The 27,101-nt window shown below is 30.0% G+C and overlaps 1 protein-coding gene across 1 annotated transcript in view; it reads left to right on the plus strand.

The window, feature by feature from the left end:
* Positions 1 to 5,412: 5,412 nt before the first annotated feature.
* LOC142317330 (trafficking protein particle complex subunit 12-like) overlaps positions 5,413 to 27,101 on the plus strand; it is a 33,408-nt gene continuing 11,719 nt past the window's right edge. The window contains exons 1-6 of the mRNA XM_075353796.1: positions 5,413 to 5,669; positions 6,130 to 6,317; positions 12,733 to 12,852; positions 14,258 to 14,368; positions 17,304 to 17,555; positions 23,960 to 24,106. Coding sequence (XP_075209911.1) covers positions 6,288 to 6,317; positions 12,733 to 12,852; positions 14,258 to 14,368; positions 17,304 to 17,555; positions 23,960 to 24,106 — 660 coding nt within the window. The 5' untranslated portion in view covers positions 5,413 to 5,669; positions 6,130 to 6,287. The remainder of the gene's footprint in view (positions 5,670 to 6,129; positions 6,318 to 12,732; positions 12,853 to 14,257; positions 14,369 to 17,303; positions 17,556 to 23,959; positions 24,107 to 27,101) is intronic.

The following is a 27,101-nucleotide window of genomic DNA, read 5'->3' on the forward strand; positions in this document are numbered from 1 at the left end:
ACATTCAACCGATATCTATTGTACCCGTATCTATTTTCTATTACATATATTTAACATGTATTTTTTAAAAATAAAATTGTAAATTAATAACAGATTTTGATAATATAAATGTAGTGTCTTACCTTTTTTGATATCAGTATCGTTTTGTTAAAAACAGTTTTATTAATATTACAGAAATTTTTGTTTTTTGAGCGGAAGAAATGATATCTGGCGAGACTCTTACCGTACGGTTTAAAATTTTATTGTAATTTTTTTTGGATATATTTCATAATTTACATTGTAATACATAAAAAATTACTTAAATTTTTCAGTTGATCGATAACAATACTCAGAAATTGATTTTTCTACTGATTACATAATGATGAGTCATATGAATTACACATGTAATTTATACAATTGGAAAACATAGCTTTAAAATGCGTAATAGTAATTTTACCAACGTAGTGAAGGTAAAATGTTTTTACCAAGATAGACATTCAATTTGTTATATTTGTTCTGCTTTCAATACAAAAACTTTACCAGAATAAAATATTTGATAAATTACGAATTAAAATAATTAGCTTCTATTTTAAAGTGGTTCTCTAGTTCAACCGCTACAGGATACTCCGTAACCGCGGCTATAATTAAATAGTGATGAGGAAAATAACTTATTACAATAGCTATATGTGCTTCCACAATGTACCAATTAAACAAATAATATATTTGCTATGATTAATTATTCCGTTTCATTTATAATTTCTGAAAATTATGTGTATAAGGAATTTTGCGATAAATGTGACAATAATTTATTTTGTGTCTACGAATAACTTGACTCTTCTGTTTCGAAACACATAACTCTTGCTAAAAAATGTCTTTATTATTTCATAGCTTATTTACAATCGGTTACGTTTACATAAAAATCAAGTAAATTGGATGACACCTCAATCATATGATAAGGCGTCCTCAGCGAAACTCCTTAAAACTACGACACTAGTATAGTAAAACATTTGTGCCAAGCACATACAATTAACAATAATGAATAACACTCAACACCAACAGAACAATAGAACACAAAATAAGATATCATAACAGACAGAAGAAAAAAAAACAATGAATCAATGTAAGGAAAAACAGTATATGTAACAAATTTGAAGTTAAGAGTAAAATAGACAATGCTCAATACTCACATCCGAGCTTACTACACGAGTAGAGACATTAAGATACTATACGGACTCTTAAATCTAGAACGTACAATCTGTTCAACCCTCTAATATCACCCCCATTGTTTAGGAGGTTCACTGCCAAGTGATTTGTATGGTAGTTAAGCGGACGTTCGTATTTTGAACTGAAACGTTGTACTTCATCCTGTTCGAACTGTAATCCTAAATAATTCTGGATCTCATTGTTCCTTGTAAACAAAGTTTTCTCTGTTATATACTTCGCTAGCTTATTCTTTTTTTTTTAAAGAGGTGGAGGAACCCCATTTACGAGCGCCTAGGCAGTGTCGGACTGCTAACAGGTTCCGCAAAATGTTATTAAATGTGTATGTGTTCCTGCGCACTACCGACTAAACCTCCACCCCTGGCTACCCACCCTTCCTGGTACAGCTGATTTCATTATTTCAGGAAAAGGGGAATACGCCCTTACACACATTCAAACACCACAGTCAACAGACACCGATCTCACACACCCACAAGGTACCTCACATCAGCCTAAAATCACACCACACACTCCACGACATTCAATCATCACTCCAGAATACATACCTCAAGCCGCACACTGCACACATCACATCACATCAATCAGTCACATCCAATCACATAAACAAACACCTCACAGGCAATAGAACACTACAGCATACTACCTCACGGGTCACCGTCGGATGCGAGAGCTGAGTTCCCACGGTTTCATTGCACCCAGGCAACCCCCCACACGTACGGGAAGCCCCCTAGGATATCAGCCGCGCGCCTGTCCGTCCCCGCATCCTCCGATGATCCCTTCTTGGCCTACGATTTTCCTCGATAATGCGTAATTTCGTCATTACCGCTCTTGCAAATCCGGAAACGACAGACCAACATTCTTCACCATAAAGCATAATTCCCATTAGTTCCTCTGGTTCAACCAATACGTCTCTTCCAATGGCATCATCAATCATCTCCTCTCTTTCTGTGTTGAAACGAGGACAACAAAAGAACACATGGAACGCCGACTCCTCAACCTCGCAGTCGGAGTAATCCAACTCAATACGGGATAGATATTTTCTAAATCCCCCATGATCCTCCAGCAATTGAGTAAAATTAAAATCCTGCTAGCCATGGGTTCTTCTGTTCATTTTATTCAAATGCTTCGTTTGCGAGTTACGGCTAGTGAAATATTTCGCTTGGATTTTAACTACCCCGGTGAAGTGACGTCGTACTGAAATTTTTAGGATGTTAATTAAGGTATTTCTAATCCCTTAATTAGGATAAAAATTGTGATTTATAATAATTTTTAACCTGAAAAATTCAATAAAGTAGGTTACAGAACGGTATCTGCAGTAGTTTTTGAGAAATCTGGGTTGAAAACCACTAAATCGGGGTCAGCATCCGTGTTTTTTTTATATTTGATGGACAATAACTTTGTTAAACGTGTGACAAATGTATAAAGGTTTTAAGCAACACTTATAGAGAATTTAATTCTGAACAAAATGGTAACGAGAAGTTGCATAAAACAACAAAAAGATAGAAAAATACGAATTTTATTTAGAAGCAGTACATTACTACATTTGTAAGAAAAGTACTTATTTAATGTAAGAAAATCATATTCTTTTTTGTTGAAAACAAAATTTACGGTTAAAAATTGCTGTTAAATTTTAAAAAAATGGAAATTACCCAACAATTATAAAATAAAGATTTTTTAGACAATAATTTTGTTATTAATGACAGAAATACAATAAATTTGAAAATGTTATGTTAATGACGGCAACAAAATAACAGAAGCTAATCTACAATGCGAAGTACTGTGTTAGTATTTCAATTATTCTGTAAGATACATTATGTAATCGGGTACTGCGAACTGTGCTGTCGATAGCGAAGTTTTGAGTGAATTTTAGTTTGAACTTGATCGATTTGCTATTGAAGTAATGCTGTACTTATTTACAACAGAGGAATACACTGATAGGTATTCATTTTGGGCGTGTGTAATGGTAATGCATCTAATATGAAATACGTTTTCCGAATCGCAGGATTCCAGATCCCGCAACAATTAGCTCAACCTTTTGCAATCTTCGAGAAACAAGGTTCACTGCTGGTATTTGTACCAGCTACAAACGGTCTGTTCAACAGAACGCTGTTATTAATGAAATTATTATCGATGTAGTTCAGCCTATTCCAGACGACAGTACACGACGTCTTTCTAAACGGATCACAGTTTTGCATTCGACAATTTGAAGGAAAACTTAAATAAAACAAGTTTTATCCTTATCATAAACAACCAGTTCAACATCTACACCCAGGAGACTGTCCGCTTCGCTTGGAGTTCTGCAACTGGTGAAATACAAGTCGACAACTCTACAAATATGTTTTGTTTTCTGACGAGGCAAATATCACTCGAGATGGCGGCAAAAATTTACACAATGAACATACATGGGCAGAAGTAAAATCCTAATGAACGGTGAAAGGCAATTTTCAACATTGATTTAGCGTCAGTGTGTGGTGCGGCCGCCTTCTTCACAATCCGCTGTTTGGAGCGTTAGTATTACACGGCCGCTTAAATGTTGAGGTCTACTTACACTTTCTTCAAGAACTGCTGTAGGAAGATGTTACTCTAGCGCTGAGACACGAAGTCTACTTCTAGCACGATGGCGTGTTTTCCCATTTCTCTTGTGCCGTTTTCGCTTGCTTAAATCATTTCCATGAGAAATGGTTCAGTCGTGTAAATCCATATTCCTGGCCAACAATAACGCCTCATCTAATACTTTTAGAATTTTGCGTCTGGAGATGGATGAAAAATATTGTATACTACAAAACAAAAATACATTCTCGCGAGGAATTATTTGAGCAACTTACGGACGCCCTAAAGAACTAAAAAGTGCAACAAAAGCGGTACAGAAGCATGCCAAGAAATGTGTTGAAAATGGCCGGCACATTTTTTCACATTTATTATTAACTGGTACGTATAATGAATGCACTTTGGTCTAGTGTATTATTTCTAAATAAAATTCGAATTTTTCTAACTCTTCTTTGTTTTATTCAATTTATCTTACTCCATTTTGTGCAGAACTAAATTCTCTACAAGTTTTGTTTAAAAGTTTTATGCGTTTAATTTCCATTTAGTAGAGCTATTGTACGTCAAACATAAAAAAACAGGGGGTTTTACTCCAATTTATTGGCTTTCACCCCACTACTGCAGATGCGGTTGTGGGGCCTGTTTTATTAGACTTTCAGGACAAAACCCATAAGAAATCACTAATTCTGCCACTTAATTAACGTCCTAAAAATTTCAGTGTGAAATTTCACCGGGGTAGCTGAAATTCGAGTGAAATCTTTCACTAGCCGTAACTCAGATGAACCTGTTCTATGGTATAAATTTTCAATGTAAAATAATTTAACACTGAATAAAATTAGATTTTATGAACAATAAGGATAATTTTTAGCAATTATATACATATATATTGTTTACAATTTAAAGCGTTTCTAACATAAAACGCTGTTGCGTTTTAAAAGTTGTTTTTAAAAGTTATCTTAAAGTGTTCTTTAAGATAACTTTTAAAAACAACTTGCTTTTAATAATGCCGAGTATTAAAAACTATTGATACTAATATATTAATTCATTAAAGAAGTTAAACTTTCGATTAGTTAGCAGATCTTATCGATATCGCAAGACCAATTTACGTTTTGAAATTCTGAGGTGGTGTTTCGATTGTCAGCCATATATCGATACTGCTGTAAAAACTATGTTTATCGGATTGAATTGTATTTGTTGTGGTTATGTTGTAAGTAATGTGTTGTGGCAGTGTGGTGTTTATTTATGAAGTAGTTTTAATTTAATTAAAATGTCTCAGGATGGAAAGACCCCTATCCGTGGCAACCTCCCACTAGTTAATCAATATTTTACTCAGTCTTCAGATTGTCATAGTAATTTTTTTGATGATATCTCATCCAGCAGCGACAGTTCAGCTTTTATGAGAAGTGTTGTTGGAAGTAATTCGTCTAGTGATTTATTTCACGCTGCATCAAACTTTCACGCTGCATCAAACAAATTTATAAGGTTGATGATTCCTGGTTTTTAAGATGGATATCAGATTTTATTTGAATTCTTCTCAGATCTTTTAGATTGAAAATTTAAGTCTGCCCTTAACAGCTTTATCATCAAAATCAAATACTATCAAACTTTTTCCAGCTATATACACACTTTATTTGAAATTTGATAAAAAATTTCCGGAATATGATTAGATTTATTATTACAGATAGTGATAAAAATTATGTTAAGTTTACATAACACAAATTGTAAATAAGATCATCCCTTGATTGATTATTCAACAATTTCCTTAGCACTCGTATCATAATTTTTTGTGGTTATTTTCTATCATAATTGTCATATATTTCATTTGTATTGTAATATTATACTACAGTAGCACTTGAATGAACAGATGAATTTTTTTTATGAGACAAAATACGTATAAAAAAATACTGGAAGTTTGTCAGTAAGAGGTGAGAAAAAATTATTTAAATTATTAGGGAAAATTGAAAAATTAAAGATCTTTGTAATAAATGGACCTCATTATTTATTTTAATGATGAACAGTTCAAAAGAAACATTTTTTGAAATTATATTATTAATTACAAAATACTTGTATCTAGAAGTAAATAGAAATTTAGTTGGTATGAACAGGAACTTTAGGAACTCTAAATTTGATAGAACAGTGTTACCACTGATTCACTTTAATAATTGCTCTATGCGTAAAATTAAAATCATGCTGTCTTTGCTTTTAATAAGAAAATAAAAGCAAGTAGGAATTCAGGGGTTAAAAATATTTTATGAAACATTATTGCCAGATAATCTTTTTGTATTAAGAATGATTGAACATTGTATTTGAATCTTTATGTCATTTAAATATTTTCTTAGTTAGCTCTTTATATATTATAAAATAATATCAAAATGGATTTTACAGATGTGTTTGAAGATCCTTTTCTTAGTGGTAAGGGAACTAATGGAGAATGTGAAAGAAGACGAGATGCATGGATTCCATCTGAGCAGACGCGTCGTACACTGATTGCTGCTGCCACTGCTATTCCAGGAACGTATTTTCCAGAACGAGAACTTTTAACTATGCCAGGAGTTATTTTAGAGGAAGATATGGTAGACTATTATTTTTTTCTTCATTGTGTTAATGAATAAATAATAATTTTTTTTCAGCCGACAAGTTTTTGTATTTTTCTATGAATTGAATTATAATTTAGAAGGCCGTACAATAATTTGGAATTTAAGGTTTTCATGCATGATATATACTGCTGGGTGATTCAAAAAGCACTTCATAATTTTAAAAGTGTATAAAAATTTATTGAGCTAATATACAAATTTGGTTGAGGTCTCATTTCATAGAAAAACTTTTTCAAGTTTGTCATCCAACATTCATTTTTGTTCGATATGCCTTCCACTTGTAATGAGAAATACATCCCACCTGAAGTTGATTTCATTGCAAACTGTAGCCAGCAAGTCAGGCTTCAACTACTGTGTTAATTCAAAGTCTTTTATGAACAAGATCAGCAGGCAAATGAGGGTACATGAATCCGATCTTTAATGGAAAGACCGTCAAACTGAGGAATTAGAAAATTTTGAAGCTCATCAAGATAAATGATACCATTTACGGTTGCCTCTTGAAAGAAGAACGGACCAGGCCATACGACCTTTGTTAGCTTAGGGCACAAAATTCATTGACCTTAGGACTATCATGAATGTGCTGAAAAGTTTCATGAAGATTTTTGCTACCTGATATCTGGAAGATATGGGTGACCTTGCCACTGATGTGAAATATTGACTCATCACTAAAAATGTGTCATCATTTGCAGTTCTATTCATCATTTCCACACAAACTGCAGCCAAGCAACTTTGTTGTTATCTATAATACATTGAACCACGGTAAGTTTGTATGGCTTCAAATGCAATCATTGATGTAATATGTGCCAAACAGTCTTTTGTGAAATGCCAGTTTCACATGATGCAAATTGCGTTAATTTCTTTGGACTATGTGCAGAGTTTTCTCTGAGTTGTTCCACTGCAGCTTAAGGGATGTGTGGGTGTCCTTGTGGTTTTCTATATTTAACAGAACAATTTACCTCAATGAAGGTTTGGTGCCAAGAGTAAATTGTATGCCTCTAGGAGGCTTCGTAGTGTACTCTCTCTATGAAAATTACATTGAACTACAGTTACTGACTCCAAATCGTGAAACCAAAACATACAGCAAGCACATTCTGCACCAGTAAATGCTTCCATTGTTAACAACACTGGTGACAGCGCTGGTGGCCGAATTTGGTATTAATGATTAATGTTTCAGTTAAATAGTTTTAAATCAATATTTCTAACTTTATAATTTCAGAATTTTTTTGTATTTTATAATTTGTATATTAATTTTATTCATAAAGAAATGTTAATTTATTTTTGTGAAATTGTTGAGTGTGTTGCCAAATGAAAGGATTTAGTTCATTGTGATTGTTCAAATTATTATTTACGTAAATCTAAACACATGTTTTGAATTTATATGTGTGATTGTAACTTTTCACTTGAAAGACTTGTAAACTGCTGAGCTAGTTTGAATGTTTTCTTTTACTGTTATTTTCTTTACTTTTGAATGTTTTTGAACTTTGAGGAAAGTTTAAACAAAAATTTATGAAGTCATTTGGTAGAATGACGCTGGTGAGAGTTTGTCCAATGGCAGAAACATCGAAGACTTATTTACTCTGACCAACTCGCAAATCAACATTTTAACATTTTAAAAAATGTTTAAAATATAAAAAAAATAATAATTTTGATGAAATAAACCTACATATCATCGCAGAAATAGATGTTCTTAATGAATAAAGGTTTTTTTTTTATAAATATATGATAATCTTTGTAATTTCATATTTTTTAATTTGAAAATGTGAAATTTTTGTTCTTCTAACTCATTTATGAATCACGCCGCTAGATAGCAGTACTTGATAGTACTAGGTAGTGTATACTTGAAATAATTAAATATAAAAGAAAATTTTAAAAGAGATTATACTAGTTTTATTAAAAAAGGAATAAATAAAACAGAAATAAATTGGTAAAGTTTTTATTCTACAATTAGAACTATTTGGTGGTGCAGGGTCATGATATTTTGAAAAATTGTATTTATGTATTAAAAAAAAATTATATTTATTTTTCATAAAAATAAGAAGAATCTTATTATAACAGATGAATAGTTATTGACTAGACTTGATATATTGTCCAATCAACCAATCGTATGATTTCAGATTTATTATATTATTGCTGTTCTACTTGAGTGGAATATTTTTCTTTAACTTAGGTTAAATTTTTTTCAGTGCATTTGGTAAAATCTTTTCAACTTGATCATCAGCTATTAGTTTCATAGGTAATCTGAATTATAATTCTGATAATCTCATTTTAAAATTAATTTTTTTAGTCATCAATGAGATTATTTATCATGGTTAAAAAACGTCTGAATATGATTGTAAATTTTACTATTGTAATGGGTTTATTTTTAATATATAAATTTGGATAACTTCGTAAACCTTTGATAACTTTCATAACAATTTCGGAACACTTTCATGATATACAGGATGATTCAGGAGGAGAGGGCAATACCTTGACAACTCAATGATAAAATGTTGCTTACAAGTAGTATTTTATGTGGTTTAATAACTTTCAAAAATGCCACTGTTAATATGCCCCTTAATTGACCTTCCCAGAATTTCAGAAAGCCTTAATTTACCCAGAGGAACTGAAACTCGGGCGAAATCTTTCACCCTGTATAACTCGCTAACGAAACATTTTTGGACCTATGTTTATATGTACTTTTTTCTTATTTTTAGCCTCTAGAATGAGTTTTCAAAGTATTGCCCTATCCTCCTGAATCATCACAATCATTTTGTTTTCAACTCGCAGTATTAGCTACACTTTCACTCCAAGTATTTTGTATACGTATTCTGCAAAGCAGTCGTAAAACTTCTAGGTTTTGTATACAAGTTGTTATTTAAGCGTAATAATCAATGCTCTGAGATATTCAGCTGATTCTGATACAAGAATTATGTTGTATATACAAATTGTTTTTAGATTCATTTGATGAAGATTAATTGTAATCTCCAAAAAATTATAAGATGTCACAATTTTTTGTATGAAGCAAGTGACATAGTTTTTGTCTTATATGCTTTCTGGATAATGTGTTTATAATTAAAATTAGACTGTAAAATTGCTATGCTTTGTTTTATTTTCATGTTATCTTTGCATATACAAAACTGAGACAAAACCTCATCATTCAATTTCTACCTATTAACTTGTTCATTATGTTGATTGTTTTAGTTTTTTTGTTTTTTCAGGGTTATACAAAAACAATAAAATTATTTTAATAAAACCTGCAAAATGAATTTACTTTAACTCGGTATAATAGTTTACGTGGTTGAAATCTTAGCTATCTATTATGTCTTGATTTGAAATGTTTACCCATGATTGTTCACAATTCTATCTTTTAGATCTCTCTTACTGTAAAAAAAAGTAATTAAAAGTTTTAATTAGTAGTGCTTAATTTAACTTATGTTGTTCCTAGGTTCCTGACTGAGAAACAGTTAAATATTTATAACACATTAGATTTACTCATTTTTTGAAAGTCATTGTTTTAACAACTGTTCTGGCCATGTTTGTCATAACTCCGCAAACTCAGGACTAATAAATGTAGCATCTGCTTATTTTAAACCAAATATAAAGTTAGCCCTCTTATTACCTTCAGTTCTTGAGTATCCATGTAACTTGACATTATTAAGGAATAAGAGATGCAGTAATGCTTTATAGCAATTCCAGACCAGCAAAAAAAATGCCTGGGTTGAAAATCTTAAATACTGTCTGACTGTCACTTGTCCTCCCAACTCCAGCCATATGCAGATATAACTAATATTTGCGGATTTCTTAGCCTGCAATGAAAGAATGTAGTTCAGGGTGAAAATAAATTATTCAGTGCATTTTATGAGTTAATGAAAAATAAATAAAGTAATTTAACGCACATTGATTTTTTCAAACATTAGTGTAGATACTAGACTTACTGATGACCTTGAATGAATATGATGGCATGATGTAACAACAGGGGGGATCGTCAGTTTAACAATGGGTGCTATGCAGGAGAAAGCAATGTATGTAATATGGTTACAAGAAAGCGGAACTGTTATTACTGTTTGAAGATGTCTTTCATTAGAGTAGGCTCTGATCCTCTTAATAAAGAATCTATTAAACATTGGTGTTAGCAGTTCAATGATACAGGGTGTATAGTACATAAAAATGGTGCTGGCAGATCTGCCAAAAAAGGTATTGGCAGGCAAAGTAATTTATTACTTTGAGATAAACCATGTTGATACAATTTTGCTGTGGATGTTCTTGATAAAGTGAATGAAGATGTGTTTATAGAAAAAGTAGTTTCTCTGACGAAGCTACCTTCCATGTTTCTGGCCATGTTAATTATCATAATGATCAAATTTGGGGTAGCAAGAACCCTCATGCCATTCCACATACACTTGATACCCTGAAAATTAACATTTGGTGTACATTGAATGCTTATGTAGTGATCAGACCATTCTTCTTTGCCGAGCCAATGGTTTCTAGCACTAGTTATATACACGTTACAGGAGTATGCAGTACTACAAATTGAACATCGGCAATTCAATGTTTACTTCCAACAAGATGGCGCACTATTATACTGGGGTTTACATGTTAGGGAGTACAAACATGAATAATTTCCTGAACGTTGGAATGGCTGTGATTGTTCAGTTTTCTGATCACCTCAATCCCCTGATGTTACACTACTTGTTTTTTTCTTTGGGGGTTTGTCAAAGAAGGGTATATGTAATGAAGGTTGTCAACATCAATCAACTAAAAAGAAAAATCAGACATTCAATTAATGGAATAACTCCAAATATTCTTCATTATGTTTAGTGAGAAATTGAATATTGCTTAGACATTTTACATACCATAAAAGGTGTTCATGCAGAACTTGTTTGAGGTTAATAAATGTTATAAACAAAACTGTTCGAAATGTCCTGTTCAACAGTAAAACATGCATGTAAGTACAACACTTTATCTGAACACCTAAAGTGCACTGAATAATTTATGATCACATGTATATTAATAAAAAATCTGATGTGGATACCCACATAACTTCCTTGTATGCATATTAAATTATATATACATTTTTTTTAAAATGAAAAGTACATAAAATTTATTTCATTAATAACTTCTGATATTTTTTCATATTTTTTTTATTGTAATTATTATTTATAGTAAAAAATCATTTTACAATCAGAAGTTAATAATTATTAATAAATCAATATATTTAAATTAAAAAAAAAAAAATTAAAAAAAGGAGATGAAGTCTGTTTCGAATCGATGTGCTTTCCCCTTATAAGATCCTAATATTTCATTAATTAAAATTTTATTTGGCTATAACTCTGGAAGCATGAAAATAAGTACCACTTATGATATATTTTTGAAAAGGTTTCAATCAGGGCTTATTAATGCAGTTAAGAAAAAGTCCAAAATCCAAAAAATTTGGATTTTGGGCTTTTTGGGACACGTTTGGTCCATCGATTGCAATCAAAAGGGGAGATGCACAACTAGATGTTACTACAATCCTAAATCCAAAATCTCAACATCCTTTGGGTAATCGTTTTTGAGTTTTACAAGATACATATGTATGTACATACAGATTTCATGCCGAAACTAGGCAAAATGGATTCAGGGATGGTCAAATTGAATATATCCATTTAAATCTGAAAACCAAAATTTTTCAATACTTCCTTTACTTCGTACAAGGAAGTAAAACTGAGACTAAGGTATTGATAAGACACTGGAATGTTGTGGTTGGAAATGGTAAAGGGAGAAGTAGGGTAGGAAAATTTGGCTTGTGGGAAGGAATGGAATGGAATTAGAATTCTGCCAAGAGAAAAAGTTATAAATTATCAACACTTTGTTCAAAAATCTAAAAGATATATGTGTGTATCCTCCCTGGATAAACCTTGGTGTTAGATAAACTATATCTTAGTAGATGAAAGGTATGGAAATGCTATTAAGAAAGCCAATGGATTACAAAGTGCAGATGTCAATAGTGATCATGTGCTACTTATGATGGAAGTGAAAATTACTTTAAAAATAGACAAAGGTAGTTAAGAAATGAAAGTTAGAGAAGTTGAAGAAGTTGGATGAAGAAACAGTGGGAGAAAAACTACCTAAGAGAAAATGCATTTTAAAGCCATGCTAATAAAAATGGAATTGATCTAAGTAGTGCAGTCATGGTTGAATGAAAATAATGCATGTGATACATTTACAATTGACTATAGGTTGCAAAAAAAAACTTTATGCACTTTTACATTTTAAATCAGCATTTTCCCCCACCAAAATGGTACATCTATAATTCATAAAATACTAATGAAAAGGAAAATTAGTAGTATGTTTTTGTTTTTTCTTTTGTACTACAGAGTTTTTAAGTTAAGAAAAAATAATGTTGGCTTCAAAATTTAAACTGATTTTGTTGTAGGTTGACAATGTGCAGCAAGTAGTAACACATTTTCTTGGAGAGGCTGAAGCATCACAGAGAAAGGTTTTAATAATGAATGATGTTACACAAGATGAGAGAGGATTACGCGATCTCATACAGGTCTGTGGTTTAAAGATAATTAAAATCTTATATTTTATATTGATAAAGAAAACTTCCTTCATAGAGAAGTTATGTCTAGTGAAATTTTTCTTTTGTTTTAAAAGTAATTGTGGTTGGGCTTAAGTGTGTTATTGGTTACAGAATAAATAAATAATTATTTATAGAAATATATGTTTTCACTTCATGGATCATCCCAGTTTTAATAAAGAAAATGTTTAAATTTACAGCAAAGGACCTGTTTTTATTTTATGTTTTTGCACTTTGTTTGTAGGTTTGTGGTACCATACAGCCACTCATTTGATTTTTTATGAAACTTTACAGTAGGTTTCCTTGCTTTTAGGAAGAAAAACATATTTGTGTAGCAGTTTTGTTTCAAAATAGCAGCTGCTATTTTTCTTAGATAGGCCCAATGGATAGGTGCAGTATAGTAGTAGAGTAGAAGTTCCATTGCCACTCCACCACTGCTTACAGACTGAATGGTCCTGACAACCTACTCCTTAAATCACCCACTTCTGGACTATATCTTAGTGCTGTGCATAAATACTCTTTATTTTTCACACTTTACTCCATCATTAGGCCTAATGTTTGTCTCCGACACAATTCTCCTTCTACTGTGTAGTATAAGGTTTTTTTTTCCAGTGCATTATTATTTTTGATAAAATTTTATTACTGTTTTCCTTCAGACATCTTATTTTTTTATTTTTTATAAGAAGGAGACACCTATCTCCTAAACAGCCATCAGTCAGTGGTGTCTGATGACTCTTGAGTGAGGAAGAAATTAACGCTGAAAATTTATTTTTGGGCCTGACTAAAACTTATGCAATAAATTATAATAAAAAATTCACTTACTTATTTCAATTTTATTGTAGATACAATTTTTTAAATACAATTCAAAATTTGCTATTTATAGAACTAGTAAATCTATTTTAAAACGAATTACTATATACGTCATTTTTACATTCTGGAAATATCATTCTCATAAAAACAAATATTATATATAAACCTGTACATTGTGATGATGGATTGTGTTTTGTTTTTGACTCAAAAAAACAAACACTTGTCTGTTTCCTTACCACATTTATGTACTGTTTTCTCATTACATTCTTGTGCTGCTGGTTCAGAACTTTATGCAGAAGGCAGGGATCTTTCCTGTTCTGTAAGTGCATTTTAGAAGTAAAATGCACCCCTATGGAAGTATAATTGCTCGCTCAAGTAGGTGTCATCCCACACTTCTTCTACCCACATTTGTTAAAAATTTGTATCATTTTCTTTTTAATCTATACTAAATTTATTTCAATTTGTTTTGAGTTAGAAGTTCAATTGAGACTTAACATTGACAATTTTAATTACCTAAATTGCACATTTTGCACATATATGTTTATTTATTTTTCTTTTTATATTCTAGGCTGAGTGTTATAGGGCTGCTGTAAATTTGACTGGCCAATTATTAACAATATATGGTCAAGGAGCTGGCCGAACTGGACATACCAGTAAACATACAGTGCATTCTATACAGGTAACAGTATTCTTTTTCTTTAAAAATGTACTTATTCATTAATATGCACGTGTTTATATATAATTTTTCTTTTTGGAAATAATAAATATTTTAAATAAACCTACAGTTACAAATAAAAATTGATGTTCCATCAAAGGAAAAAGGTCTTAGTTTCCTAGATATGAAGAAAAATTGCAATTTTATGTGAGTGGCAACAGTTGCTTAGGAGTTAATAATTGTTGAGGAGTCAACAATTCAGGCCAGGAGTTCTTTTATTTTTAAAAATAACTTAAGCAGAAAAACTTTAGTTTCCAAAGCCTGGCTACTGAATTTTTTCTTTGCCAATTTTAATATCAAGAGAACTACACTACAAAAACTCATTGATATGTTTACAAGTTACTCCATTAATATATTATTAAGAAGAACAAATTTATAAAACTTTGAACTTTTATTCAAAGCTAATACTAACAAACTGAATACTGATGTTTGGTTTGAAATGTCATAAATTAATCAGATAATAAAAGAAAAGAAGCCAGTTGTTATTAGGACAAAAGGAAATGAAACAGATGTACATTTTCCTCTTTCTATGAAGGTGAATGGAGAGATTTATCTCTTGTGTATTTTCAAAAGAAAACTTTACTTAAGGTCAAAATAAAAGGGGTGATTGTTGTTCATCATTTTCTTTAAGTTCTTACTCTGCTTTGGAGGTTGGCAGTAATTATGGTGATCATTAGTTTAGGAGCTGCATGGGTCAGGTCACTTGATATGCATCATTTACACTCTCTGAGATTGTACAACCATGATATTTTCACTTGAATCTTTCACTGCATTATCACCTGCTGAAAAGTATATTTTTTCTCTTGTACTGTGTGACCAAGATTCAACAGCTACCCTCTCTTTCTAGTTTCTTCTTTCCATTCTTTTCAAAATTTCAACATTACTAACCCAATATGTCCAAGATATTCTTTAAATTTGTTATAGATTTATATTTTAAATATCTGAGGATTTTTAAGGAGAGTTAAGGATTGCTGGCAGGGATGATTTTTCTAGAATGCAAGAAAAGGGTTGGGTGAACTTCAGTTTAATCTTTTCAATTCAAGCCAAAAATTGTGAATTCATTTTGCTGATTGATTTTATTTTTATTTTTTGATTTTATAAAATAAATGTCAGTAAATCTTGTTCATTGTTTTTAAAATTTTTATTGTAGTTAAAGATAATCTTTAAAGGTAATTTGAAAGTATATAGAATGATAAAGTAATCTGAAATCATTACAGAATGTTCCATGCTATCTTAGTTTAGCATCATGAAACTTGCTGTGATTGTAGAATATCATAGAACTCCTAGGGAGCATGTGCACATATGTGCTTACTTTGTCTTTAAAATAGAAATGGTTTTATAGTGTTATACTAGAAAAAGTGTGTAATTTAAAAGGAATTATGTAATTCATTATGTAATTACATAATTATTATGTAATTTAAAATAACACATAATACCAAAAGGAATTTTTTTTTTAAGAAAAATAAAATGAATAATAATATAATATAAAATAGATTACAATCATGTAATGCAGTAATTAATACAAGTTTTGATTTTAATAATTACAACAATTATGTAGTACAATAGTTAATATAAAAGAAAGAAATAATTATAGTTTTTTTCTTAATAAAGAAAGTAAAATTTGGGAATTGTATCCAATCCGAAAGTGTTTTTATGAATTATTGTTATGAAAACTATGAAAAACTGTAATCTTTTTCTACAACATATTCTTCTAAGGAAAGGGGTGGGGGTTGTCTATGAACTGGTTGCACTAATATTACAGATCAACATCATATATATTTATATATATATATAAGTGTGTGTGTCTGTGTGTTTTTTTACATGTTACAATTTGTGATGAGACTACGGGCCTATCATATTATAACTGGTAGAGAAGTTTCCAGAAAGAAGAAACAGAGAAAAATAAAGAAAAAAGAATCTAGAAGGAATGAAAAGGGATTCTTTCTAGAAAAGGACTTACAGAAAAGCTTGGAAGGCACGTACAATTAAAAGGATGGTTGGGTACTGGTTCTGCAGGCCAGAAAATATAAGAACTGCTGGGACCAGCCGAGTAACAGTTAGTAGTCCTTCAAGTTCAAGTTGGGTCCAGAGTGTGTATGGCTAAACGAGTGAAGAGTATGGCTATTAATACTGAAACGAAGGACCTCCCATTTCAGTGAAAGAGTCGAGCTTTACCAAAGAAAGCAAGACAGATTCAAAGTAAATCATTGTTAGTGGTTTTTTTATTGATGGCATCAGCACAGTTTCTTATAAGTCAGTTCTACTATGATGTTCTGAGGTGGCTGAAAGATGACATCCTGTTACAAATGACTTGATGCAACAAATCTTGGTTGATGTATAAACCTGTAATGTATCACTTGTGCATAAATTTTTGACATCTGTAAATGTGACAGTCATTCCACACCCTCTCTAATCTCTAGACCCTATGGAATTTCTTCCTGGTTTCAAAAATGAAATTAAAGCTTAAGGAATGATGTTTTAAACCGTTGGAGGATCCTGGCTGAATCATGGGAGGCAATGAATATTCTTGATGATTAAGAGAAGTGTTTCTATTCATGGAAAAACAGTGGGATTACACTAACCATGCAGAAAGAGACTTAGAAGGGAACGGAAGCCAATAACTTTTAAGACAGTTATTTATTTTTTATAGGTTTATTTTGTGATCAGTTGGGTAACACCTTGTATATATATGCAGTGGAACAGGGAATAGTCTTTACTCTGTAATTATTATAACTACAGAAACTTAGAGAAGTATTTCATTTTTTCAGCAGATTTTTTAATGTGATTTAACTGAGTTTTTCATTTCATTTTCTTCTTAAATAATATATTTATCTTAAGTAAAAAAAACAATTTTTATTGAAATCATAAATAATATTTATTTTTAACTTATCTTTTTCAGTTATGGTTTACAAGAATTGCTTTACTTGTAAAATTACAAGCCTTTTCATTAGCAGAGGCAGAGGCTAGTGTGTGGTGGGATTGTGATCGCCCAGATCTGTATTATCAGTTTTATCCAGAATTATACGGCGGTCGCCTTGGTACACTTATACCTTTCCAATTCAGGTTGCTACTTGCTGTTTTACCAAGTTTTTGTGATAAACATCAAGAGGCTCTTGACAGATTGCATTTAATACTTGCTGTTATTCGTAAGGTTTGATAATTTTATGAATCTATTCATTTCATACTTATATTTTATAACAATAATTAGACACTTTTAACATTTTAAATCTTCAAAAACTGATCATAATTACCTCATTATATTTATGAAAATTCAGAGGGGCACTAATATTATGAGTTCTGACTTTATTCTCTTCTAGCTTTATCAGTTTTTTGCAGATTTTACCAGATTTGCTTTTATAGAAAGAAAATATATTTAATCATGCTCAAGTTATTTTTTTAAATTGTTGAAATATAATGGCTCGCTTTCAAATTATAAAGAAAACTTTCTTGAAAAGAATGTTTCAGGGGTAATTAGCAACACCCTTTCAGAAAATTTACCATTAATTCCACTGCTAATTAGCCTCAATAGGTCCTTCAGAAGAACAGTTTCCAGGTAATTTGAAAGCAAGTCATTTATAATTCATGTTTTGTCTTGCCATTCATTGTATGCAAAATTTTCCTTGATTTTTATTGTTTTATCTTAAAAATAAAAAGTTCTTGACTCTCAAAGGAGTTTCCTAACTGACCTGTTGGCACTGGCAGTATTTTAATCTTGTCGTGTTCTGTTAGTTTAGTGCAGTTCATTTCATTAGAAATAAACTAAAAAAAAAAATCTTTAGAGAATATATTCTAGTTAGTTTAATACATTAATCTCATAACCAGTTTAGGACCACCAATATTGGGCATTTACACTTTTAGTGGTTAGAAAAACAACCCTTACATTAACTCTTGAGTGATCAGTATTCAGCAATATTACGAAATTCCATTACTAAACTTTTCATAATTCTCAGAAATTTTTTAGAAGTGTCATTTATTTAATTTAAATCATTATCTATTATATATTGTTTCATTAAATTTTTATATTTATTAAAACATATCATGACTGGTGTATGAGTTTTGTCAGATTTTAAAATAATGCTGTTGTTATAAATTAATTTACATTTAGATTGTAGATTATTTTTTTATTATTATTAATCAAGGGTTTGAAATTTATATTTCCTCATTTTATATCAACAGTTTTATTGCCAGTGGTATTCTGTAAAATATCTTTATCATTAGTGTTTGCTGTATTTATATTTATTTCGGAATCCACTACAATATTCTTGATAATGTCGTTCTTATTCGTAATATTTTTACTTATAGAAATAATTAAACATATCATAATAGATTGTACCCTTATGAACCAAGTGCACCTATGAACCAGGTGCACCTATATTAAATGGGTTACCAAAGTTACACAAACAGGGTATACCTATGCGTACTTAATTACTTTTAATTAATTTTAAAACCAGTACTTCTTACATTATATCTAAAATATTAGATAAAATTTTCAGAAGTAAAATAAAGTTAGAATGTAAATAGAATATAAAAAATGGATACAAGTTAGTAAATAAACTAAAATTATTAAATGTAAATGATAAAACTAGGATGGTTAGTTATGATAACTGTAATATGTATCCTAGTATACCCATAGAAGTAACTGTTAATATATTAAAGAAAATATTAATACAAAATTATGAAGATCCCTTATTTATTGAAAATATCATTGTTATTATAAAAAAAATATGTAAACAAAATTATTTTAGTTTTGATAACTAATATTACACCCATGAAAATACACTACTGATGGGTTTCCCTTTGTCATCCATATTGTCTTAGGCTTATTTGCAGGAGTTTGAAGATAAGATAGTTTACATGATAACACATACACGTGATATTTTAATGTGGACTAGATACATTGATATTTTTGTAGTCTATAATCCTGTGATAAATGATGAATATTTAATAATCGTGAATAAGTTAAACTCATACAATAATGATTTGAAATTTATGTTTGAAATTGATAACAGTAGAAAAATTGATTATTTAGATGTTAGTATTTAGTTTGGTAAAAATAATCAATTTATAACTTCAGTATACAGGAAACCAACATCTAACAAAACCACTATACACAGAGCTTCAAATCACCCATGGTCACATAAGATTAGTACTAATACAAATAACAAATATGGTAAATAGAGCAATTAATTAAATATTAAAGAAATACAAAGAATTAAATATTATAAAACAGATTGCTATATATAATAGTTATGATAGTGAATTGATAGATAATAAAAAAAAATTGTATAAATTGAAAATAACACAAATTTTTCAATTTTTTTGTTGTCACAAACAATACATAAAAAATTGACAATGTATATTTAAAATATGTATAAACTGATAAAATAGCCAAACACATTACAAAGGTTTATGATAATAAAAAGTCTTAACCCCCATACTGAACGAATAACCATATAATAAAACATCTAATAAGTAATAAACGTAATAATCCTTCTTATGTATACAATTTGAGTGGTATTTATAAAATTGAATGTAATAATTGTGACCGTATTTATATTGATAAGACCTCTAGATTTTTTAAAACCAGATTCATGGAACATTTTAGAAGTTCATTTTAATCAGATCATTTGATTAAAACTAAGCACATAATATCAGATATTCAGACAAACTTAAAAATACTAGAAATTAAAAAATGCATTATGGATATGAATAATAAGGGTTTTGACATTTTAGAAAAGTATTATATATAATATAAGAATAAATTTAATAAGATCAACCTCAGATGGAGTATGAAGACAATGTTATTATAAAGACAGCAGTAGATACCACCACTATCTGTTTTGAAAATAATGTTGAGTAATCAACCTTCCAACCTGATTAGTAAAGAAAATTCCATGATGAAACTACCATATAATTTTACTTTACTTAAGTTTTTGATTTTTCTTAAAAAGTTTGTAATTTTTATTTTTTAATTTAATTTTAGTTTTAATTTGTTTATATTGACGTCACATTGTTCACATGTGTAAAAAATTGTTTCATTTCAATTTTTTAACTTAATTTTAATATCAGTTGTAATTAATACTTAATCTTTATAATTTTTTATATTTTACATCTTGTTTTGATTTATAATTTAAAAAAAGTTTTTTAAATCTGTTGTAAGTTTTTAAAGTATGATAAAGTAAATTTAAATTTACTTTAAATTTAATTAGTTTAAAAAATTCTTAACAAACTATAAATTAATAAGTGATATGTGATATGATATTATATATTGCAAGTTTATGATGTTTTTCGAAATGTATATCAGCTGATAATGAGAATTAAGTTCGCGAAAGCACTTCTGCTTATGTAATGAAATAAAGTAAGTAATCAAATTCCAGTTAATCTGTACTTGGGTTGATCTATTAAATATAAATGAAATATATACATTTATATACACACAAATACACAATTACAATCTTATAATTGCAACAGTAACCTTTATATATATATATATAATAAAGGCATATTATATATAGTCTAGTTAATAAAAAAATAGGTACATTTGGTTTCTGTATCGTAAAAAATCAGCTGTATTAAGGAAATTAACAAACAGTTATCAAGATTAAATAATAAATGAATTAAAAATAATTAATAAGTTGCAACAGCAGCAAATAAAAATGTTAAAAATAACCTTAAAAACTTCAGTTTTTTTTAGGTTTTTAACTTTATTTATTAAAAAAAATTTATTTTTTTTATACAGGGTGTCCCATATAAAACACAACCCAACCTTATATTGGTAGGTATTGAAATAATAAAAAGGCATGTGTAAATGTAATTTTTATTATTACCATCCATTACCTTACATTTAGAGTAAATGTTGGAAGTGGCCGCCATCTTCTTGAATACAAGCTTCAATTCTTTTTACAGCATTTCTTGCAACTTTTTTCAAAGTTTGTGGCTGGATATTTAATACAGCTTGTTCAATATTGACTTTCAATTGTTCAAGTGTTCGTGGTTTGTTGCTGTAGACTTTTTCTTTGAGGTAACCCCGTAGAAAAAAATCCGCCACAGTCAAATCTGGAGATCTTGGTGGCCACAAGCCTCGACCGATAACACGATTACCAAAGAATTCCTCGACGAAATCAGAAGTTGAACCTGCGTAGTGCGATGTCGCACCGTCATGTTGTAGCCAGCAGTGTCTGTCTTCCTCTTCCAAGAGTGCAATGAACTGAAATAAAATATCCTGATATCGTTCTGCATTAATGGTGTACTCGAAAAAAATAGGACCGATTATTTTCTTCCACGATATCGCGCACCACACGCCCAACTTCTGCGGGTGTTATTGTTTTTCTGATAAACGTAGGGATTTTCAGCACTCCAAATTCTACTGTTTTGGCTGTTTACGTAGCCATCCAAATGATACCGTGCTTCATCTGTGAAAAATAACGAATCCATAACATTAATTCCCTCACGCAGAAATCGAGGGAACTGTTGACAATATTGTAGCCGTTTTTCTTTGTCGGGCTCAAGAAGTAGATGAACCATTTGAATGCGATAAGGTCGTAATTGTAATCGTTTGGTCACCCGATGAACAGTTGATTTAGACAAATTAATTTCAGCAGATAAACGTCTCATCGATTTATTTGGCGAGGCGAGTAATCGGTCTTTGATTTCAGTGACTGTATCTGTATTCAACACTGATGCAGATCTTTTGTGTTCCTTGTTATTAACAGAACCGGTCTCTCTAAATTTTGCAACTAACCTTAATACTGATGTTTTTTAGGAGCTGGTTTATCTGGGTACTTATGGCGAAACAAATCTTGCACTGCAACCGCTGATTTCGTACTGAAGTACGACTTCAACAATGAAAACACGTTCATCTAGCGAAAACACCATCTTGTCTAGCAATACACTGAACTTTATGATTGCATTGTTGTTACTATCGGTAGTGTTCTACTGCGTCGCCGCGAAGTTCAGATGTTGGACGAGTCCATTTCAGTAACGAGTAGGGGAGTAAGCTTGACTTTTGAAATTTCATGGATGAGTGATTGATGGGTTGCGTTTTATATGGGACACCCTGTATAATACGTCTTTCATAGATGTTTATAAAAATTCTCCCTGCTGAAATCACAATAGATGCTGAGGAACATGGGTTTATGATTAAAAAAATAAAAGAAAACAAATAACAATATGAAGAGACTGCTATAACTGTGAACTGACACATTAATTTTTTAGTTCGTTTTCTGACTAATTTTTGTAAAGTTGAATATGTCTTCAAGTTTTCTATACAGACAATATAATTTTTCATCTAAGATATCTTTTGTTAAAATTATCTTGTAAACATTAGTATGGAAAAACTTATACAAAATAAAACAGTTGTGTAAAATCCATTGTTTGATAAAATTACAAAAATACTTGCTGATCAGATTGAAAAAAAATAATGCTTTTTTTAAAACCCATTAAAAGACTAGTAATGTACAAGTTAATGAAGAGAAATTTTCAGTAATACATTAAATACTTGTACTGTTTTAAATTATGATAAAGCGTAAAGTATTACAATTCTATTAAATGATTATTCATACATGAATTAAAGTTAGAATTTATATTCCAAGACTATAGATTACTGAATACTGAGGGTAATACTCTTGAGTAATATTTGCATATCAATCTAACATTGGCTAGCAGCTTAATAGGCCATGATCGCAGGAGAAATGATATCTCCTTGCCATTCAAATAGCAATTTGTAATGGATTTGTTTTTATGATTTCAGACAGTTATTGCAGTGAATTATATTTTAATTACAGTATTGTACATTTAGTATTCTATGCATGGTTTCGTAACAAATTTTAAATTGATTAATATATATTTTAGTCCAACTTTGGGACACTGGATAGTTGACATGCAAGGTTCTGATTCAATCCTAAATTAAATTTTTGTTATACATTAGTAAAACTTATTAAAAATCCTGTTTTTTACATATTAAATTTAAGGCCATTTAAAATATAATGGTGATCCTTTTTTGTATTAGTGTAAAAAATAAATTATTGCCAATTAACTTCAGAGTATTTTCTTAATATCATAGTTTATGTATATTGAAAACATGTAAAATTAATATTATGAAAATATAATTCTTGAGTCTACAACTGTACTAGTGAATTTATTTTCTGTAATCTTATAGAGGTCATTAATTCTAACCTCATAGTCTGTTCTGCCTTTCATTGATCTGTCAGTCTCTTTTGAACCCCAAGAACCTCAAATGTTAACAATCTGTTACCATGCTGTTTACCATTATCAAATTGGGACATTCCATATACACAAAAGGATGGCTGGTAATAGATAACCCCTTTTTTTTTAAGGAGTTTTGCTGAAAGAGATTAGATGACAGCTGAAGATTACCATCCTGGTTATTGTAGGAAAATTTAATTGTTAAATATCTGGCATTGTTCATTTGAAAAAGTAAAGAAGTGTTTTCATATGCGAGTACACTTGTGTATATACATGAACATAACACATATATCAGGTTGTGCTGATGCACTGGTTTAATTTTTTTGTAAATGATGATGTATTTGTTGGTAGATGTTACGTAATCTGGATAATGGTCGTAGTGAAGATGGAAGTCAGCTTGAATTGACACCCCAAGATAGAGTTGAATCAAAAAAATTATGGAAACAACGTGAAGCTAGAGTTCTGCATGCAATAGTTAATGTAGCTCTTTTACAAAAGGTAATTAATTTTTTATATTCTTTGTATTTTTCTTGGTATTTTTTTTTTTTATTATAAACTATTCAGTTTGGTGAATGCTGCTAATAAATGGTGGTAGCATAAGGTGAAACTACACTAATATTGTTTAGTAATATGCCTTTGATCACTGGCATTTATCATTATCTTAAATCCTTCAATTTCTAGGATGCTGTTATATTTCAGGTGTTGCAGAGTAAAAGTTATGATGTAATTAACTGTTTTTTCCTGGATTCTATATTATTAATATTATATTTCAAAGAATATTAAATGTAAAAAGATCTGTGTAATAATTCTTTGAATGGCATTGTTTTGATCTTACTTGGCAGTAGTTTCTTTGGTTATCCCTATGAGGCTTCTAAATTCCATGACAGTGCAAGGGAGAATAGGGATGATCATTTCCTCCAAGTGCCTTCTGTATTTTAATATTTTAACAATTTTAATACGAATACTATGGATTAGTTAAAATGAAATTTATGTTATGTAAATGAGATGTGCTTACTTTTCAACATAATCCCATTGTACTTCAGGGCACTTAGTCTATCTTTTAACAAGTTGTTGAATCCTCTCCTGAAAGAAACTTTTTGGTCTAGAGCATAACCAAATGTGCTCTGCTTCCATGACCTATCCATCAGAACAAAAATAATTCACTTGCAGCTCTTCTTTTAGTGGGCCAAAAAAATGAAAATCACTTAGAGCCAGGTCAGCACAGTGTAGTAGGTGGTTCAACAGCTTGAAACAAAAATTTTGAAGGCAGAGGATTTTTTTCCATGTGAGGTCAAGCATTACAGTGAAGGAAAATCACACTTTCTGAAAATTTACCATACATACCTTTGGACTTGATGAATCTTATCAAGATTCAGTGATCACAATAGCTCATACTAGTTTTCACTATTCACCATTTGTTTTCAAAGTGTGAAGTTAATAAAAACTGGGTCTCCCATACCCATAATATTGTTATAATCAACCTTGCTGCAAATGTGTTAGTTTTGAATTTTTTGTAGTAGTATATAAAGATGTTTTCAGACAAACTTTGTTACTTATTACTTTTGGGTTGAAAGTGATGAGCCCATGTTTCATCAACAATTATTTTCCATTTAAGAAAAGAGTCAGCTTCCTTCATCTTCATCATAAACTTCTGGGAAATTTTTAAACGATTTTCTTTGTGAATAACTGTCATTTGATGTGGAACCCAGTGAACATAACTTTTCAAAAGTTTAAAAAATTGTGAATTATTGAAAATTACATTCAGCTCATTTGAGACTCAACTTTAGTTTGTGAATTATTTGTTTAACCGATTTTGTCATTATTCTTTGAAGTGGAAGTCCTTCCTTTCTGTTGTTCATCACAGAGAGAAATTGTACTTTTTTTAAATTATCACTCCATTTAGATCTTGGAACCACTTGATGTGAAAAACTCTCCATATTGCTGCTGCATTTTTTTAATGAATAATCTTGCTGGTTTCACCCCTTCTGAATTGAGAAGACTTATCCCTGCTTGCATTTTTATTCCTTGGAACAATCGGGCAAAAGTTCTTTCATTTTTAAATTGATTTGTTAAACAACTACCAATGAAGCAATACTCCGATGAACAGATGATATAAGATGATATGGTATAATTTGTATTAACAATAAAAAAATGAATATACTTGAAAAATGTTATATTTATATAATTAAACAAACATATGAAATGATGAATCACCAGATTGTATTTGAAGGATGTTTTAATTAAATATATTGTGGATTGTAGCAAGTGGCAACAGTGATTACAAACGTAGATGTGTGATGTTTAAAATTTATATCAATCCAGTAATGGCAGTGGAATTGTATTTTTATTACAAATTTTGTGGTTTAGCGTGTTTATGTTTTCTAAATTTATAAATTTTTAATTTTTTTTTTATTTGTTTGGTGTAATTATAGAATTGTATACCAAGTGATGATGTGGGATCCCATGTAAGTCGACTATTGTAACTAAAGACTATTTTTTTTAGGTTTTTCTGTTTATATGTTTCAGTGGTTATGTTATCTTTTTAATTTAATTAGCTCAGTGATCAATATGTTGATGAATTATTTGAATTTTCAAAAAAAAAAAAAATATATATATATATACACATTAATTATTTGCCTTCACTGAAACAAATTTTTAATCGCCTTGATTTTGCATCTTCTGCTTTTCTAAACAAAAATTGAACATTCTGTCATCACAAAACCAAATTTGCCTTTTTTCAAAATTCAATTTCTCCTTTTCAGCTATGGTTAACTTTATTAAAACATACAATGTAATCTTTGTTAGATCTACATTACCATAATGTTATTTACTCATAGTCTCAATTACTTCAACTACAAATTCCTTATTATTATTCTCTCTTTTTTGTTGTGAAATATCAGTAAAGTTAAAAGCAACTCTATATTTTAATACACAGATTTCTGTCAACATTAATAAATTTGTCAATTTCTATGTTTTAACTTATGTTGTCAGTTGACATATTCCCCACATCAGACATTATCTATGTTTGGAATAAATATTGCAAGATATAGTGAAGAAAACTGTTAAATGAGTGCAAAATGTTTTGATTTATTTACACTAAATTAGCTTAATGGGTGTGTTTGTAGTAGAATAAACATACAGCTTATACATATATGGACAGCCATATCATTCTCATCTTCAATAAAGAATTGAGTGTTGTACAATAACAAGGAAATTATCCTACTGATTACAGTTCATTGAATTATATATTTTTTAAATTTATTTTATTATTATAATATAAATTATTTCTACTAACATGGCTACTTCTTTGTCATTTAGAATGTTTGCTGTTTGGAATATTTAACTAAGAAACTGTGTTTTAATGAAATGGCTGTAAAACTGTCTGTTGTTTAGAGTTGGTAGGTGTCCTTTAATAGAGATTTCTTGGCTTTTTAATAATCTCTTTCAAATTTCTGAAGCTATGTTCAGTACTAGCAACTTTATTTATTTCTAA

The sequence above is a fragment of the Lycorma delicatula genome, chromosome 1 (genome assembly GCF_047948215.1).
Source record: "Lycorma delicatula isolate Av1 chromosome 1, ASM4794821v1, whole genome shotgun sequence".
Taxonomy (NCBI): Eukaryota; Metazoa; Arthropoda; class Insecta; order Hemiptera; family Fulgoridae; genus Lycorma; species Lycorma delicatula.